At 38.0% G+C, this 16796-nt stretch overlaps 1 protein-coding gene and 1 long non-coding RNA gene across 4 annotated transcripts; one reads left to right on the forward strand and one right to left on the reverse strand.

Moving 5' to 3' along the window:
* Positions 1 to 233: 233 nt before the first annotated feature.
* Positions 234 to 2492, forward strand: LOC130459365 (uncharacterized). The gene is made up of 4 exons (XR_008918730.1): positions 234 to 370; positions 458 to 738; positions 1254 to 1318; positions 2278 to 2492. It is a non-coding gene; the product is annotated as an uncharacterized lncRNA (long non-coding RNA).
* A 4563-nt stretch (positions 2493 to 7055) lies between these two features.
* Positions 7056 to 12170, reverse strand: LOC110799424 (GRF1-interacting factor 1). Of its 3 annotated transcripts, XM_056826551.1 has the most exons (5): positions 11991 to 12170; positions 11821 to 11958; positions 8101 to 8177; positions 7822 to 7906; positions 7056 to 7744 (listed from the first exon to the last, which is right to left on the reverse strand). In XM_056826551.1, the coding sequence occupies exons 2-5, from the start codon at positions 11902 to 11904 to the stop codon at positions 7358 to 7360; spliced, it is 633 nt and encodes a 210-aa protein (XP_056682529.1). In that variant the 5' UTR covers positions 11905 to 11958; positions 11991 to 12170; the 3' UTR covers positions 7056 to 7357. The 3 variants fall into 3 exon arrangements, with proteins under 3 accessions (XP_056682529.1, XP_021860384.1, XP_021860385.1); XM_022004692.2 differs by having other exon boundaries at positions 11821 to 12169; XM_022004693.2 differs by having other exon boundaries at positions 7056 to 7741; positions 11821 to 12161.
* Positions 12171 to 16796: the final 4626 nt, after the last annotated feature.

The following is a 16796-nucleotide window of genomic DNA, read 5'->3' on the forward strand; positions in this document are numbered from 1 at the left end:
TTTAAATATTTCAACGATTTATGAAATTAAAATATAGAATTTTATGTTGAAAATAATTTGAATTGCAAGAACACGTTCGAAATTGAAAAACAATCCTAGTCGGTTTTGGATTCAAGTTCTAAAACTAAATCCTAATTCTAGCCCAATTGGGTGAAGCCCAAAATAGTAAAACCCAAAACACTTCACTCCCTTCTCTTTCAATGTTACGTAAAAACAAGCAAAACAACAAATCCCTTCCCTCCTATTCCTCTCACGTGAAAAAGAAAATCCTCAACCCTCCTTCCTTCGACTTCACGTGAACCCTCAACACTCCGCCTCAGCCGCCGGCCGCCGCCACTGCAAACCGGACCACCGCCGTCGCCGCTGCACGGTAGTCCCTTCTCCTCTTGCTCGTTCTTCTTCTCACGCTATTTGATTTCTTGCTCTCCTCCTCAATTGCCTTTCTGTTTTCACACAGTTCTCCGCGAGTCTCCTCTCTTCCACACCACCACCCAGCGTCACGACAACAGCCGCCGCACCGCCGCCCAGTCCGCTCTATCGCGCTGCCCTGCTATCCGCCGGCCAACCTTGTTCTTCCCTCTTGTTTGTCGTTCCTCTTTCCTTCTTTCGCGTGCCACCACCATCAACGCACGCCACCATTGACGCATCTACCACCCAGCGCAACCATCTGCCGCCCAGCCGCGACCACCTGCTGTCGCGCCCTACCGCCGGCCAGCACCTCCCCTCTCTTCTCCTTTGGTTAATTTCTAAACCCTTAAAACTAATTAATGTTTTAATTACGTTTTAATAATTTAATTTATGTTTCTTGAATTAAATTTATGATTTTTATGATTTATTTATGATTTTAAGATTTTAATGTTGAATAATTGAATTATTAATTTTCAGATTTCATAAATTGTTTGAAACGAGAATTTGAATTATTTAAAGCATGAATTGTAAGGTTTTAATATTTTAAATTCATGGTAGGATGATTATAAGTTATTAAATTATTATTTTTATGATTTTAAGTATGCTGGATATATTTTGGAGTAGTTTGGAATTAATGTATATTGCTGGAAATTGTGAATGGGCATGTTTATTGGAGTTTATGATAATTGGCGATCATTAGTGTAGTAATCACTATGTTAGGAGGTTTAGTAGTTGAGATTTGATATTGGATAATGTTCGAATTATGTTTAGGAAGGGTTTGAAGCACCCTAATGTTGCTGAAAATTCAGTGTGAGTTGATATGAATCTATATTGGTTGTTTTTAGGTGGAGAATTCTTTGTAGGCGACCCTTGAGATTGTTATAGTAGCCTATCAATTTGTTTACACAAGGTACGTACATACCTGTGTGTTTGTGGATGTGTGTTATTGTTGAAATCATGTTGAAATGTATTTATGAACTTGTTTATGTTGGAATTTCATACTCAATGTCGTTGGATGAATGCGTTGAGCATATATTTTTATTATAAGAATTATAACATGTTAGCATGGATGTTTGATGCAAGCATGTCAGTTGGGAACATTATATTATTTCATATATATTGGTTAGATCGATTGATCGTTGTTCCCTTTTAGCTTTTCACTACTTTATGAGGGCCGAGGACCTTGTTTAGTAAGTTAAAACCTTATACCCATATAGAGGGGTTGATCATTGTTAAAGGAAAGGTTGAATTAATTGGAATGAGTCTTGATTGATACCTTTGTGATCACTTACTTAATTCCAAGATAAAAACTGTTGAGAATAATTGTTGATTGTATGACTTATGTGATTGTTGAGTCATAACAGAGTTTAATTTGTAAATCATGTAAAGTGAAACTGAGTAGCAATAGCTTTAGACTGTGCACGTCTAAAGTGACGGACGATCAGGAGTTGGGGTCATGTGTCGCCTATGGCTTTCTCTGGGCCGGATTGATCACCGGTTCTATTTTATTCAAAAGTCCCTCGATATCGCAGGTCATTGGGGTTTACGGAGTCGCGCCCGGACCTCGTCTTCCTTAGTGAAGAAGTTTCTAGTAGACAACTCAGTCCATTGACTATTTCAATTAAAATAATGTTAATGATACAAAGGTCTAGTTCAGTCAAATATAATCTTCAAGTCAATACGTTTTGGTTATCCTTGCTTATGTTTTATAAGTATCATGTTAGGATTGTTCGTTCAATAGAATCATGTTAGGATTATTATTGATTTAGTATGTAGTACTCAGCTTTGCTGATTACGTGCTTTTTCTTGTGCATGTTGATCATGGCTATGCCTTATTGATCCTGTGATGACCCAATCTTTGGTGAGCAGTCTCTAAGGATCAATAAGCATTGTCCATCTGCAGGTTTGAAGATGTTGCATTATTGAGATCGGGAATAGAGAGCTTGTATTTAGTTTTGATTTGCTAAGTTGACTTGGAATTTTTTTATTTGGAATTTAAACTTGTTAATTGATCTTATTTTCGGTGATTGGTTTTGGCATTAACTATGTAATCGATTATTTATAAACCTAAAGTTAGTTTTATGTTTTCCGCTGCAAAATTCAGAATAAGCCGTTACGTTTTCACACGGGCGATAATGCCTTGATAATTCTCCATGTTTTATATTAAAAGAGTACTTTAGAAAAGGGAGAATTGCCGGGGTGTTACAGTTTATGTTTAGGATTTATGTAAGTATTTAATATTGTTTATACGTAATTTGGAACGAAAGGAACCTAAGTATTTTGGTACGTTTTAAACTGAAATATATTAACTGTAATTATAAAAGAGTTTTAAGTTGGAAAATCTTTGTTAATAAATAAAATGAATTTAATTAATAAATGTAAACATAGGATTCTGTTTTCATTCTCCTTGTTTCTCAAGCAAAAGATTTTCCATGATCCTTAAAACTCTCCCACGTATTTCTGTTTAAACGTGCAAGTAGTTTTTTGATTTGGTCTCCCTGTTTCTCTCTAACTATGCCCATGTTACTGAGCAGTAACAGTTAGTGGGTAGTTGAGGAGAACATGGGTATCCAACCTTAGGTAAAACTCCTCTATAAAAGGAAAAGAGTTTTGGCTTTTCAAAACACAACTGATTTCTACAAAATCTATCTTAAAGAGCGTAAACGTTTTAAAAGAATCAGTTTGCAAAATAGAGTGTTCCTTGAGTTCCTTATTACTATAAGCTTTATTACGTACTAGAGTTTATCTATCATATTGTATCTTGGGTATAAGGATTGAGTGATCCTTGAGTGACTTAGAGTTACGTCAAAGAGAGAAAGAGCGACTAAGAGTTAAGTCAAAGAGAAAAGGAGCGACTTAGAGTTAAGTCAGAGAGAGAAAGAGTAGCATAGTAATCGAAGGGGATTGCTGTGGGGAACTCGTGTTCGAGAGGAACTCGAGTTAAAGAGTGTATTTGTAATAGAGTTATTGCATTAATACAAAAGAGTTGTGAGGTTCTTCTTGATTAGGATCAAGCAGGTTCCTCAGTTTTATATCTTTCTTCGCTCATTATTCTCAGTCTCTTTATTGTTTAAATTCCGCAAGAAACTTACTCAAGTTCCCAAGAAACAATTCACTCCCCCTCTTGTCAAGTGTTCCTACTGAACTAACCGAAGCGGCTCCAGAACCTAATAAATTGTCATAGAACTTAAGGATTTCGGCTGGGATATCATCCATCTTATCTAACTTGTTATTGTTATAATCATAAAGCACTGATATTCTATCAATATTATGCCTCTCCTTGACTGCAGCAAAGAATAATTTATTGTTAGCAATCTTTTCAACCACTGCAGTCTTGATTTTTTCCTTAAAGCAATCTTTTCAATTTTAAGCCACTCCCTCAAATGGCCAGCACATGTCTGCTCCTGAATCAACAAAGAATTATCATAATGTTGATGTTGAAGTTGTGTTTGAATGATTTCTAGTTGTTGCCTTTCTTGATCAATCTTATCATGGATCCCCTTAAATTCCTTCTGGTGCAAAGTTTTCAACTTCCCTCACACTGAGAATTGAAGAACTACTGTAACTCTCACCCCAACTATGCTTCACCAAAGAAAGGAAACCAGGATGCTCATCCAAGTAATTAAAAAATTTGAATGGTCTTCCACCTCCCTTATGGAAATAATTGATAAGCACGGGGCTACGATAAAAAAAATACCAGGGTTTAGATATTTAGAACACACATACCCTTTCACATTCATCCAATCCCCATTACCAAAGCACCTATTTATCCTACTTGTAGTCTTTGTTGTATCACCACCTTTGTGCCATGAGTAGAAGGGGCCACTACTCTTTAGCTCAAACAATTTATAGTTATCAAAAAACCCATAGAAATCTTTAGTTTCAGCCAAAGAAATAGGGATCCCATAGACTCTGTCATGTACATCTAACATAGCATTGAAGTCCCATGACAACAACCAAGGAGAATTCCCAACAGAAGTATTGATAGTCCCCAACTCACCTCATAATTGCTTCCTATCTTCTATGGTATGCATCCCATAAATAGAATTAAAGTAAAACTTAAAGACCCTTTGATGATCACAAACCTCAAATTGGATAAATTCTTCATGACAAATCAACATCTTAGTTGTCATTGAACCAGCCTGCCACCCCACCTAAATTCTACCCCTATCATAGTAAAGATAGATATGTTCCCAAGTCCAATCATTACCAAATTTCTTTACAATAGTTGGATACTTACTCATTTTAACACTAGTTTCCAGAATAGCAATAATTTTAATATAGTGAGTATATAAAAGGTGTTTTACCTCTACTACCTTATAGGGATCTTATAACCCTCTAACATTCCAGGTACATAAGTTCAACATAAAGATTCGGGAGGAAGAATGGTGGCCAAATCATCCCCTGTATCAGCCCCAACATCATCATCCATTGAATCCTCATTTGTATCATCCTCCACCAGAGTACAAAAGGTATTTCTGGTGGAGACAGGAACACCCTTGTGCTTAGTCCTCTTTGTAGCTACCCTCCACCCTCCATCAGCACCAAAGTGAGTCATTGGCATAGCTTGGTTCACTGGTGTTGCTGAAGGTGTCACATTAGTAGGAGCTTGATTCACAACCACCTGTTGTTTCTTGGGTACCCAAACTTTCTTCACCACCAGGGGATCTTGCCTCCTTATTTGATCTTGGTGTTGAACTGCAACATAATTATGCCCTGACATCTGGCTTTTGTGACAGTATGAAGGTTTCCAGTCATATTGTACCTATTGCTTGAACACTTTACCATTCACATCCTAAATCCATATATGATCAGGCAACGCAACAGTAATATCCATTTCTACCAACAATCTAGCAAAAGAAACCCTTTGTTGTCGAGTAGTACAATCATTAGAACAAACAGGAACACCAAGAAGGCTTGCTATTCTACTGAGCGAAGTCACAACTCCAATAATTAAGGGGTAAATTAGGTAACCTAATCCACAGGGGAATGGCCTTTAACACTTTTTTATAGAAGTTAAATTCAGGTGACCAATATTTGATTATAATAGGCCTGTTAAAGAAAGTGTATGGTCCTTTGCAAACAATTTCATTTCTATCAGCAAGAGAAATAAAATGGACAACAAAATAGCCATCGTCATGAAGGAAGACATTAGGGGTTCCCACCTGACTCCCATTAGCAGGAATGTAACGTTTCACATATGCAATTGTGGGTACATTACCTACTACATACATCACCAAAGAAATAATCCAACGTTCAGTCAAAGCTTTAACCTCAAATTTCTGCAATTAGGCTAACTTTTTCTCATCTTTTACGGTAGGGGCAACAAATTGAATAGGTGAAGAATTAAGCTGGTTTGAAGGTTCCATGGAAGGCAAAATGTTCCTCGATTGAATCTGCAAAGGCTGGGAATTATGGGTTAATTTTTTGTTTTTTGGGGTTGCAATGGATTCCTCAGTAGGGCCACTAGTATGAGGTGAAGGATTGCTTGTTGATTTCTTCTTCTTACCCATCTATGGAGATGGAGCGCGATAATGTGTCACCCTAAACGTGCGCCAGTCTAGAGGAGGAAGAAGAGTAGAAATGTGCTTTTAAACCCTAAAAAATGTGTTTTTAACCCGGTTGCATGTAGAACTACATACAACCGGTTGCCCTTCTAATTTGTGGTCTGACGGAGTTTCATCATAAAACCAATTGATGATAGGTGGAGTAGCCAACCAATCTTATATGTTAGTCAATCTACCTCTATTTCTTCCATGTGGGACAATTATATATCCCAGCTCACATGTGGGTTAATCTTCTCAACACTATATCTATGAAAATTGTTATCTAATTAATTATAATAATAACTATGTGAACAATAAAGGTCATTATGTAGGTAAAAGAGCTGGTAGAGTAAATTGTTGGCTTTAGTTCCACAACAATATTATTGTACACTGGTCTACCCAAGAATAATCCCCGTCAAATTGGATGCAAAGTTTTTGTATTATTTTAGCAAAAATGATAAAGGTCGCAACATGCGACCTTTAACTCGTGTCACAATGATGACATGGCATGCTTATGTGTCATGATTTAACTTATATAATATAATATATATACATGTTTCAAAAAAGGTAGGAAAATCTTAATATTCTAATTTGTTTCCTTATTTATATCGTCTACCTTATTTACATATTTTCATAGTAAAAATATTGAATCGATAGTAAAAATATTCTAATGACACATAGCCTACATGGCGCCTATGTGTACCAATTAAACTGCGACACGTAAGATTATGACAACTAAATATTGTCACAACTTGCGACCTTATTTTAGATGTTTTCTTTGACTTTCTTCGCTACATTTGCATGAAAGAGATATTGCAAATTTATTTTTTATTTTTATTTTGTGAGAGAGATTGCAAATTTGCATAAAGGAATCTATTTTTGGAAAACTAATTAAAGTCGATTAAGTGAATGAGTAAGTATATGCCCTCAACATTATCCACGATAACTATATATCGTCCCTAAGAAAAAGAAGTTGAGCAGGTAAATGATAGTATGCTAGAAATGTGGTAATTATTTTTCATGTAAGTATACGAAATGCAATATATTTAGAGTTTAGAGTGCATGATTGAGATGAACTTAAATGAAGATTTGGCGAAGAAGTGGGTTTATGAAAGACGATGGGACTGAAATACTTAGGAAGATAAAATCCTACAAATATACATAGATAATAAAAGCGATAAAAAAGATTCCGAGTATCACCCCTTAAAAGAACCAAGAAGATGGAGTTTTGTGAGTAAAAACTCGACAATGTTTTCCACCACAGAAAATTTAGCCCTTGAAGCAGTGACCTTTTTTCAGTAACGATTCCATGTTTCCTAGTAAATACTAGTACTAGTTCCTTGACTAATTAATATTAATTAATAATACCCTCCTAAAGACCGAGTTTTGGTACTAGAATCTTGTTAATTTCCATCATCACCAGACTTCAAGTAGAGTGCCTCACCCCCATCGGTTGAAGTTCCACCACGGGCTTCTGAGTTACCCATGTCCTGCTTGATACGACCAAAGTCATGATACCCTCCTCCAACTCCAAGCATACCACTGGTGGATGAACTATGAGGTTCACCTTGCAGCATGTTGATTCCTGAGCTACCAGCTGAGCTCATTCCCATTTGACCGCCATGCAGAGATTGACTCTGTTGAAGTGTTGGATATGCTTGCTGACTATAAAGCATAGAAGACCGTGCTGCCATTAGGGCTTGAGGTGTCATTGATTGCTGCTGCTGCTGCTGCTGTTGCTGCATGTAATGTCCCCCTGACTGCATCATCTGGCTTTGAGCATACTGCTGCTTTTTCAACAGAATTCAGATTTTAGACTCATATCCAATTTTGTATTTCCTTTCCTTCAACAAACAATCATTTATACCTGGGAATGCATGCTAGCAGGTTGAGGCTGGGAATCAGCAATAGCAGCAAGGTACATCAGGTTTCTCTGCAGCCGTGCTTGGTTCCTGCAACCATTTCAAAACCAATTCAATAATGAATAATAACTGGATACATTTCTACACTAGTTTGCATCCAACTTTCCTCATCCTTTCCTATCTTAGTCCAATGACTCGAATCTGGTGATAACATAACATGGTAGCAAAGAGAAACAGAACTATCAATCATGTCAGAACACCCAAAATTTGCAAATTAAGCTTACTCAGCACACTCATTGATCTTCCCAGAATTCTGGCTTTCCACAATCTTCAGAATCAGGGACTTGTTCTCATCCAAGTACTGCCAAAATCAAAACCATCCAAATGTCACATTTAAACAAGAAAGAATGCTTCCATATGAGACATAAGATATAACCAACCGCCAGATTATCCAATTGGAATCCGAGGAGTTGGTATTTCCAAATGACTGGACTAATCTAGTGCACCACACTTATAAGTTATAACAAAACCACAAGTTCACTGGGAAAAAGGAAGACATCTCAGCTGCTAAATAGGTGTCAAAGGACAGTCATTGTCAGTTATCATCCAATTACAGCATCAACTTCTAATTGCTTCGAACATACTTCTCTAATGTCATCAAGCATTCTCCTTATACTCATAAGTAAAATCAACAAAATGACATCACCTTTCATGATTAAAGGCTTAAAAGCTCCCATGAAACTCATATCATTTACCAGAAACAATAACTGATCTAGGCTAGATACTTTTTCACTCTTTTATTTGCATTATTTGTTGCTGCTTTTACACATTTTCTTTCAATCCATTTAACAAGGGGGCAGAAAAAATGATGACATTTTTATAAAAAAAATTAAGGAAGAATACTGACATAGGCTCCTTTACAAAAGAAGGGTTAACTGGAATTCTTATAAGGGCATCAAAAAAAGATGTTATAACTGATGAATATGTGAAGACCATTAAAGGAGCCCACACCTAAAGGCTAAAGCTTCATAACAGTGGATTTGAGGTTTGTTTCTTCAATGATTATACTGACAAAGTTTAATCACATTTTATTTTCCCATTTGTAAAAATGTGGTCCAGGATCAAAATGTTCAACCTGCCGGAAAAGGCAAGTTTGGACCAAAAGGGAGATCTTAGTCCAGGAGTTGAACCATGCTCTTATGGTAGAGCAGCATGCCAGCAATAATCAAGCTGCTTGCCAGTATTGTACGATGGATACTGAATTTAAGATGCTTACTTAATTAATCATTATGGAGGATAAACCCCGCAGATATTGCTTCTTAAGAACATTAATTAATCATTTAAGGCAACACGTTACACCACAAATACAATACACAACCAAGTAGTTAAGTACCTTTGTAGCATGGTTCAATTACAGGTTATTGCTACAATTATCTTACTTAAGGTGAAATAAATGGTGAGGAGTAACATAAGGTTACTCTACACACACCACTCCACCAACCAACCAGCTCAAAATAATTACACCATAGTCAATCCTCTTAATATCTGTTGGTCAAAAGCACATACCCTATTCATTTGTACCATACTTGAGAATTCTGACTCAACACAATGAACTTGTACAGCATTAAACTGTTTGCCAAAAAGCCAACAAAATTTTACCATTTTCTTTACAAAAACCAAAAATGAAAAGATTTCCAATTTTGCATATATGATCAGTCCAATCAGTCAATATTTTCATAAGAACCATTGGTTCATGTTGAATTCAACCCATTTATGGATACAAGTTAGTTAATCATCATTTATAATTTATACTCCCGAAGTACTCCCTACTTCTTCCCCCCTATACACTTTGTCGTGGTGCATGGAAATACACCCCTACACCTGCACCCCACTACATTATTCCACCTTCCCCAACCATACACGTGGCATGTACCTGAGCCTGTTACTTCAACATCAAATTTTAAATGAAAGTGAGTTGCAATAACAAATTGCATTTACAACTGTGTTAAGACTCTACTCACTAGTCACTACAGTCTACTTGCATTCAAATAGAACACATGCTTTAGTTGTATTGCAACTATTGACAACTCTCTTCTTATGCTACATCAACACATGAAAAATATCAAATCATACAAAATGTTTTTATCATATAAATGTTTTTACGAAAATGATAAAGGTCGCAACATGCGACCTTTAAGCCGTGTCACAATGATGACATGGCATACTTATGTGTAATGATTTAAATTGGAAACTAAAATATTTAACTTATATAATCTATTATATATGTTTCAAAAAAAGGTAGGAAAATCTTAATATTCTGATTTGTTTCCTTCTTTACATCGATTACCTAATTTATATATTTTTATAGTAAAAATATTGCATTGATAGTAAAATATTTATGATGACGCATAGCATACGTGGCGCTTATATGTACCAATTAAACTGCGACATGTAAGATTGCGACAACTAAATGTTGTCGCAACTTGCGACCTTTATCATTACCCATGTTTTTATCATATATTCGTTAGCGTTACAAAGTACTTCATCTATCCAGCGAGTAGTCTACCCACATTAAATCAATGTTTTCAAACATATTTTCGTATTCAATGAATTACTTTTTTTTTTTTTTTACGACAGGCCGGGCCCTAAATAAAACTTTCGCATCTTTACGGGCTTGTGAAGTGGAATGTAAACATATTACATTGAAGGTAAGGTCAAGGTGTTATATGAATAATTAACCTACTCAGTCAAAACAGTTTTTAATTAAACAATATAAAAATATAAAAAAGGTTAGTATCAACCCCCAACTAAATTTACAAATCTATGAAGAGCCAAAACTAAATATACGGCAATCTACAAGAACTATTGGTCACAGTAAAGCACCATAGTTCTAATTATCATACGACTTATATTGTGTCGTGTGTTCTTTATTTGTTTTTAATATGACACGTTTAGTTAATCTCGTATCTATGTGATTAACATGATTAACATAAATATTATTGGTATAGGTATGACGAGCTAAAAAGTAGAAAATGTTGTAAAAGCATAAACAAGAGAGTGACATACACACACAACAACAAAAAGGCGCATGCAAAAACTAGATTCTTTAGAAGTCTTGCCTTTTCAAAAATATAATGAAGTGGCAAATATGTCACAAACAAAAAAACAGGAGAGGTGGGGGAAACTTATTTACTCAATTATAAAAGTGTGCATATAAACATTATTATAACTACTTATCAATCATGCCTTTCTAAGATAAATACTCATACATTGATTATGACCCGTGACAGCAAAATTATTAGAATGCCAAAATTTTAAAGGGGAAATATTAAGATCCAAGTTTAAAAAAAATTACCATGGCCATAAAATATACAGTAGTGTTTTAAAAAAAATAGAAAAAGAATATCGTGCACTCAGATTACCCACTTGATAACCGGTTGTACGATAGAAATCGCCTATTGTAAATTTGAGAACAACTTGTTGGTAACATAGTACATAATCTGGACCCTCAAAATAAAAAAAAGTAAAATCTGACATATTCACACAACAAAAAAAAGGGGGGGAAGGGAAAATTCCTTTAGTACATAAATACATACAAGGAAGATAGGAAGTGATTTATCATTTTTGAAAATGAATTTTAAGAGGAGAGATTAATGATGAAAATAAACACTTAAAAGAGTTTGTATTAAAACTTGAAAGGCACTCAAAGAATGATTAACAAAGAACATGAAGATATCCCCAGCTACCACCAAAAAGAAAATTTAGGTGCAACTATTTGGTCAAATTGAAACATTTTTAGTACTCCACAAAGAAGAGAAAATTATTGGCAAACAAAATAAAATGGAAGAGATATTAGGCGAGCTACAAATAACTTGAAGTATCTATAACAAAAACTCCTTATGGCCCCCTAAGATTATGATACGGCAATCTTAGTGGGACGGAGGGAGTAACGAGAGAGGGAAAGAGAGCACTAGAAGAAGAAGAAGAAGAAGAAGAAGAAAAACCTGTTGAATGTGATCAGTAGTGACGTTGTTAGAGTTATAATAAGCTGCCATCATGGGCTGCATCTGCATCAGGTGCTGCTGCATATCGGCCACCCCCACCAGAAATTCAAATTTCTAACAAAAATTTAATAGAAACTCTTTTTTTTTTTTTTTTTTTTTTTTTTTTTTTTTTTTTTTTTTTTTTTTATAGAAAGAAAAACACTCTGAAATAGCAGTGGGAAGAGATGCTGCTACTGCTATTACTCCTACTGCTGTTTCTCTCTCTACTGGAAGACGAACACAGGGATTGACACTGAGAAGACAGTGAGATATATAAAGAGGAGAGAGAAATATTTTTAAAAATTATAAATGTTAGAGAGAAAAAAACTTAAATAAATAAAATTCTTAGGGGTTATGTTGTGTTATGGGGGATGTGAAACGAGTGGGACCCTAATATAAAAACCTCATCTCATCTCTTTAACATTACTCAGAGACGGGGTCACGTGATAGGAGAGGTGGGGTGGCGCTTCAGACAAATAGAAATAAGAAATGCAAAATTAATCATTTCATTTTACTCCTACTTCAATTAAAAATATACAATTTCACTTACACCTAATTTTAGAAGGATGATTAAATTTATTAAAATAATATATATTTGGGCTTCCAATTGGATACCAATTGGGCCAGCAGTCCAAAGCTCAATGGCTCTAATACAACAACATCAAAGCCATCAAACCTCACTCAAGGCTATTTAGCCGCCAACAAGGTCCAAGGCCCAATATCAATAAATGACCTATGGGGACATTTGTTACATAAACACTATAAATAAGCCACCAAGGCTCACATCTCAAGGTACATCCAATTTATTGCCTTAAGACTATTCTCTAGAGAACTCTCTCTAGAATCCGAGCATTGTCCTTACTTAGGCATCGGAGGGGTTTTCCTCGGAAACACCCCCGAGGCTAGTAAATTCGGACACAACTCATCCAAGCAAGCAAGATCTTCCACATCAACGAAAAGGGCCTTCATACGAAGCCCATTGTTTCAACACCGGAACAATTTAGCGTCGTCGGTGGGGAAGAACACTGCAAAGCCTCGAAAAATCAATCATTTTTGCTCCAAAAATGGATAACTATAATAATCACAACGCTGATAACGATGTCATCGTTCGCACGGATTCAGAATCTGAAGCGGAGATGCAACCACGGTCAGAGGCGAGGTCACAGCCGAGCAGGGCTACGACCGCCGTGACCGCAAGACCTCCGGCTCCGACCCGTGAAGAGCTCACCGCGGCCATAACCATCATGCAAAACTTCATCTTCAACGAGAAGGAGCAAGGATTGGCAAATGACCGCCGAGAAGAGAGGAGAACTAGGCGACAACTGAATATGCACCCTAGTGAAGAAGTTGCTAGACCAAACCCAGCGCTTCCTCCCATGTCAGGAACTCACCTCACATCGAGGTGGGTGGAAAGCACGCGGGATACTCAGAAAAAGGCACAACATCAGCCAGAATGGTTCGTCAGGCCATCGCCTACTCCGCAAGCTCTCCAAAGAAAATCGACCACCTTGAACACTCGGATCCGAATCTTGGTACACAGCAGGTTGAGACCATCGGTTCACGAAAGGTTGGGTGAGTCAAGCAGGTCCAGTGAACGACTCGAGGTCAGTAGCCGGTCGGCAAGAAGAAGACAAAGGAGGCATGATCGAACTCCCAGCCCCCGACGCACACCCGAGCGTTCCAATGCTGGAACCTCGGCGAGTGGAGGCATTAGAGCGAGGCTGGGGAAGAGGATTATGACCCCAACGTCATCCCCATTTACGGAAGAACTGATCATGGAAGACATCCCTAAAGTTAGGCTGCCGGCGCACCTAACATATAACGGAACCACGGATCTGAGGGACCATGTCATCTCCTACGAGCAGCAGATGTTCCTGAGCCTCTACTCCGAAGCTTGTTAGTGCAAATACTTCCCAACCACGCTAACCGGAGTGGTAGGAGAGTGGTTCAGATCGTTGCCGAAGGGAACGGTCGACGGTTGGAAGGATCTGAAGGAAAAATTCTGTGTGCAGTTCGTGAGCAACAATCGCCCCAAACGAACTACCGCCGAACCGACTTCCATTCAGCAAGAGAGAGACGAGAGTCTTCGTGATTTCATGGCCCGGTTAATGAAAGAATCAACCAACATCCAAAATTTGCAGCCCGATGCGGCGATCTTCGCTATTGAAACACGCTCTTCAGGAGGGGAAGTTCCGCGACAAACTGTCGATGAAAAACCCTACCAAGATAGCTGACGTGCTCCAAATGGCAGACGCGTTCATCAGAACCGAAGAATTCAACAAAGTTGCTGCCAGGTTGAAAGGGTCCTCAGATCCGAGGGATATGAAAACCAATCAGAGCAAGCCCGATGGCAGCTCAAGAAAGGGGAAAGAGAAACTGGGTGCGAGGGATGGAAGCCCGAAGAAAGACGGGAGAAAGGGTGAACATCAACCCAAATATACCAACTACACTCCACTCACTCTGCCCCGAAAAGAAATTTTCAGCCTCCACAAAAACGATGAGAAGTGGAAATTGCCAGGAAAGCTCAGAACCAACTCCCTTCGCAGAATCAAGAACCAGTGGTGCGAGTTCCATAATGACTTCGGCCACCACACCGAAGAGTGTAACGCGCTGAAAGATAACATCGAGGACCTCGTCTGCCGAGGCTACCTAAACCAGTACTTGCTAGACCGAAGGGAGGAAAAGTAGAAAGCCACAAATGGCAAGCTACAAGAGCAAACCCAGAAAAGGATCTACGAGGCCACTGGGCAAAAGAAAAACGACATCTTAGTGGTGTTCGGGGGGCAGAGGTCTAACCATGCCAGTAAGAAACACTTAAGAGCACTCTCCCACCGAGTCAACTTCAGCATTGTGGGGGAGAAGGAGCCCCATCCTTCGAACATGACCTTCACCGCTGATGATTGCCTCGGAGTCCAATACAAACATGAGGATCCCCTGGTCATATCCATGGATCTCAACAACCAGAATGTTCATAGAGTATTAGTTGACGGGGGAAGCGCCGTGAGCATCATCTTCAGAAACTGCTTCGAGCAGCTAATCCTCGAGGAAGGGGAGGAGTCATTGACCAAGGTCAGCCACCCACTGATCGGATTCAACGGCTCCGCGGAAATTCCTCGAGGAAAGATCACCCTACCTGAAGGAAATAATGCCCTTGGTCCAAGTATGCATTCTATGTTAAGTCTAATAAATGCGGTTCAGTATTAATTAACAAGTTAATAATTCAGTGAGATCAAGTGAGCTGAATGCCTAGCTAGAGGCCGCTTCAGTTCAAGTGGAATTAATGATATTAATCCACAGCTTACTCTTGACTGAACCCGTAGGGTCACACAAATAGTACGTAAACGGATCAAGTATTTAATGGCATTAAATACTCCATCTATGAATATTCGGAACCGACGGATCTTGGTTTCAGTGGGAGCTAAGATCGTCACAGGCAAGAAATGAATACTCCGGAAACGATGATATTGCCGGAAACGGAAATATGGATCGTATCGGAAATATGAATATTATCCAAGTCGTAGATGTTGCCGGAAACGGAAACATGGTACGTATCGGAAAATATTGTTGGAAATGGAAATATTACCAGAATCGGAAATATTACCGGAAACGGAAATATTGTCAGAATCGGAAATATTGCCGGAATCGGAAAATAATTCCGGAAACGGAAATATTAAATATTTGTTCGAAACGGAAATTAATTCCGGAATCGGAAATGTTAAATATTGTTCGTATCGGAAATAGATTCCGGAAATGGAAATTTAATCGGAAGCGTATCGTACGAATTAGCATCGGACGAGGCTTGCCGGACGAAGGCCCAGCACGAAGCCGGGGCCATCGCCCAGCAAGCATGCGCGCCACAAAGCCCAGCCAAGGCAGCGGCCAGGCCTACCGCAAGGCAGGCCCAGCGCGCGCCAAGAGGCCACGGCTGCGTGGGCCGTGCCGCGCGGGCTGCTGCTCGCACGCGCATGGGCAGCCCTTGTGGCTGCCGTGTGTGTGTGAGTTTGTGCTCATGCGTGATTCCTGAATCTGCAAGAGTCAGTGTATGATTAAATGTCTATTCCTAATTGGATAAATTAATTAAATAGAATTCATGTAGGATTCTAATTCCAATTAATTCGCATCCTACTAGGATTACGATTCCTTTTCCATAACTCTATAAATAAAGGCCTAGGGGTCATAATTTATACATAAGTTTCAAAGTATTCAAAAGTGAGTTTTTTTTGAGAGAAAATCAAACACACATCTTGCTCAAAAGTGCCGAAATTTTCTAGTACCTTAAGGGCGATTCTAGTTGGTCAATCTTAAGGCGGATCCGGACGTACTGTGGACTATCTACGGAGGGACGACACTTGGAGTCCTAAAAGACTTGTTCTTGTTCGGTTCGGGCGCAGCTAGTGAGGGCACGCAACAAAGAGTATGCATCTAAATTATGCTATATGATTATGTGTAAATAATATGTTGTCCTGGGTTAATGGTTGTTTCCGCATGATTTATGTAATGTCATATGTATCATAACCTAACAGTGGTATCACGAGCCCCTTATTATTTTCATAATCTAAATTGCATGAACATGGTTAAATATTACAAATTTGCAAGAATTAAAAGGGGTGATTAATTTTCGTAATTGTTAATTAATTGCAAATTGCGTTTATTTAATTATATGTACGCAGTTTTTCGGCAGTTTCTTCATTACTCATCCGAATTGAGTGATTTTTGTGTCAATTCCGCATGTAAAAGGCATTCTAAAATTTTGACAAAAATAGTATTTTTCTGCCGAACCCAGAATTCTCAAATTCGAAGCCTAACTATGACTTTTCGAAGGTTTTAGTTTTTCGAATGCAAAATTTCGTAAATTTAAGATGTTAAATTAAATATTTGCTATTCCTGTTGATAAATCTTGAATTTTTGATTGACCTACTGCATATGTTTAACAAGTT

The sequence above is a fragment of the Spinacia oleracea genome, chromosome 4, assembly GCF_020520425.1.
Source record: "Spinacia oleracea cultivar Varoflay chromosome 4, BTI_SOV_V1, whole genome shotgun sequence".
NCBI classification, from domain to species: Eukaryota; Viridiplantae; Streptophyta; class Magnoliopsida; order Caryophyllales; family Amaranthaceae; genus Spinacia; species Spinacia oleracea.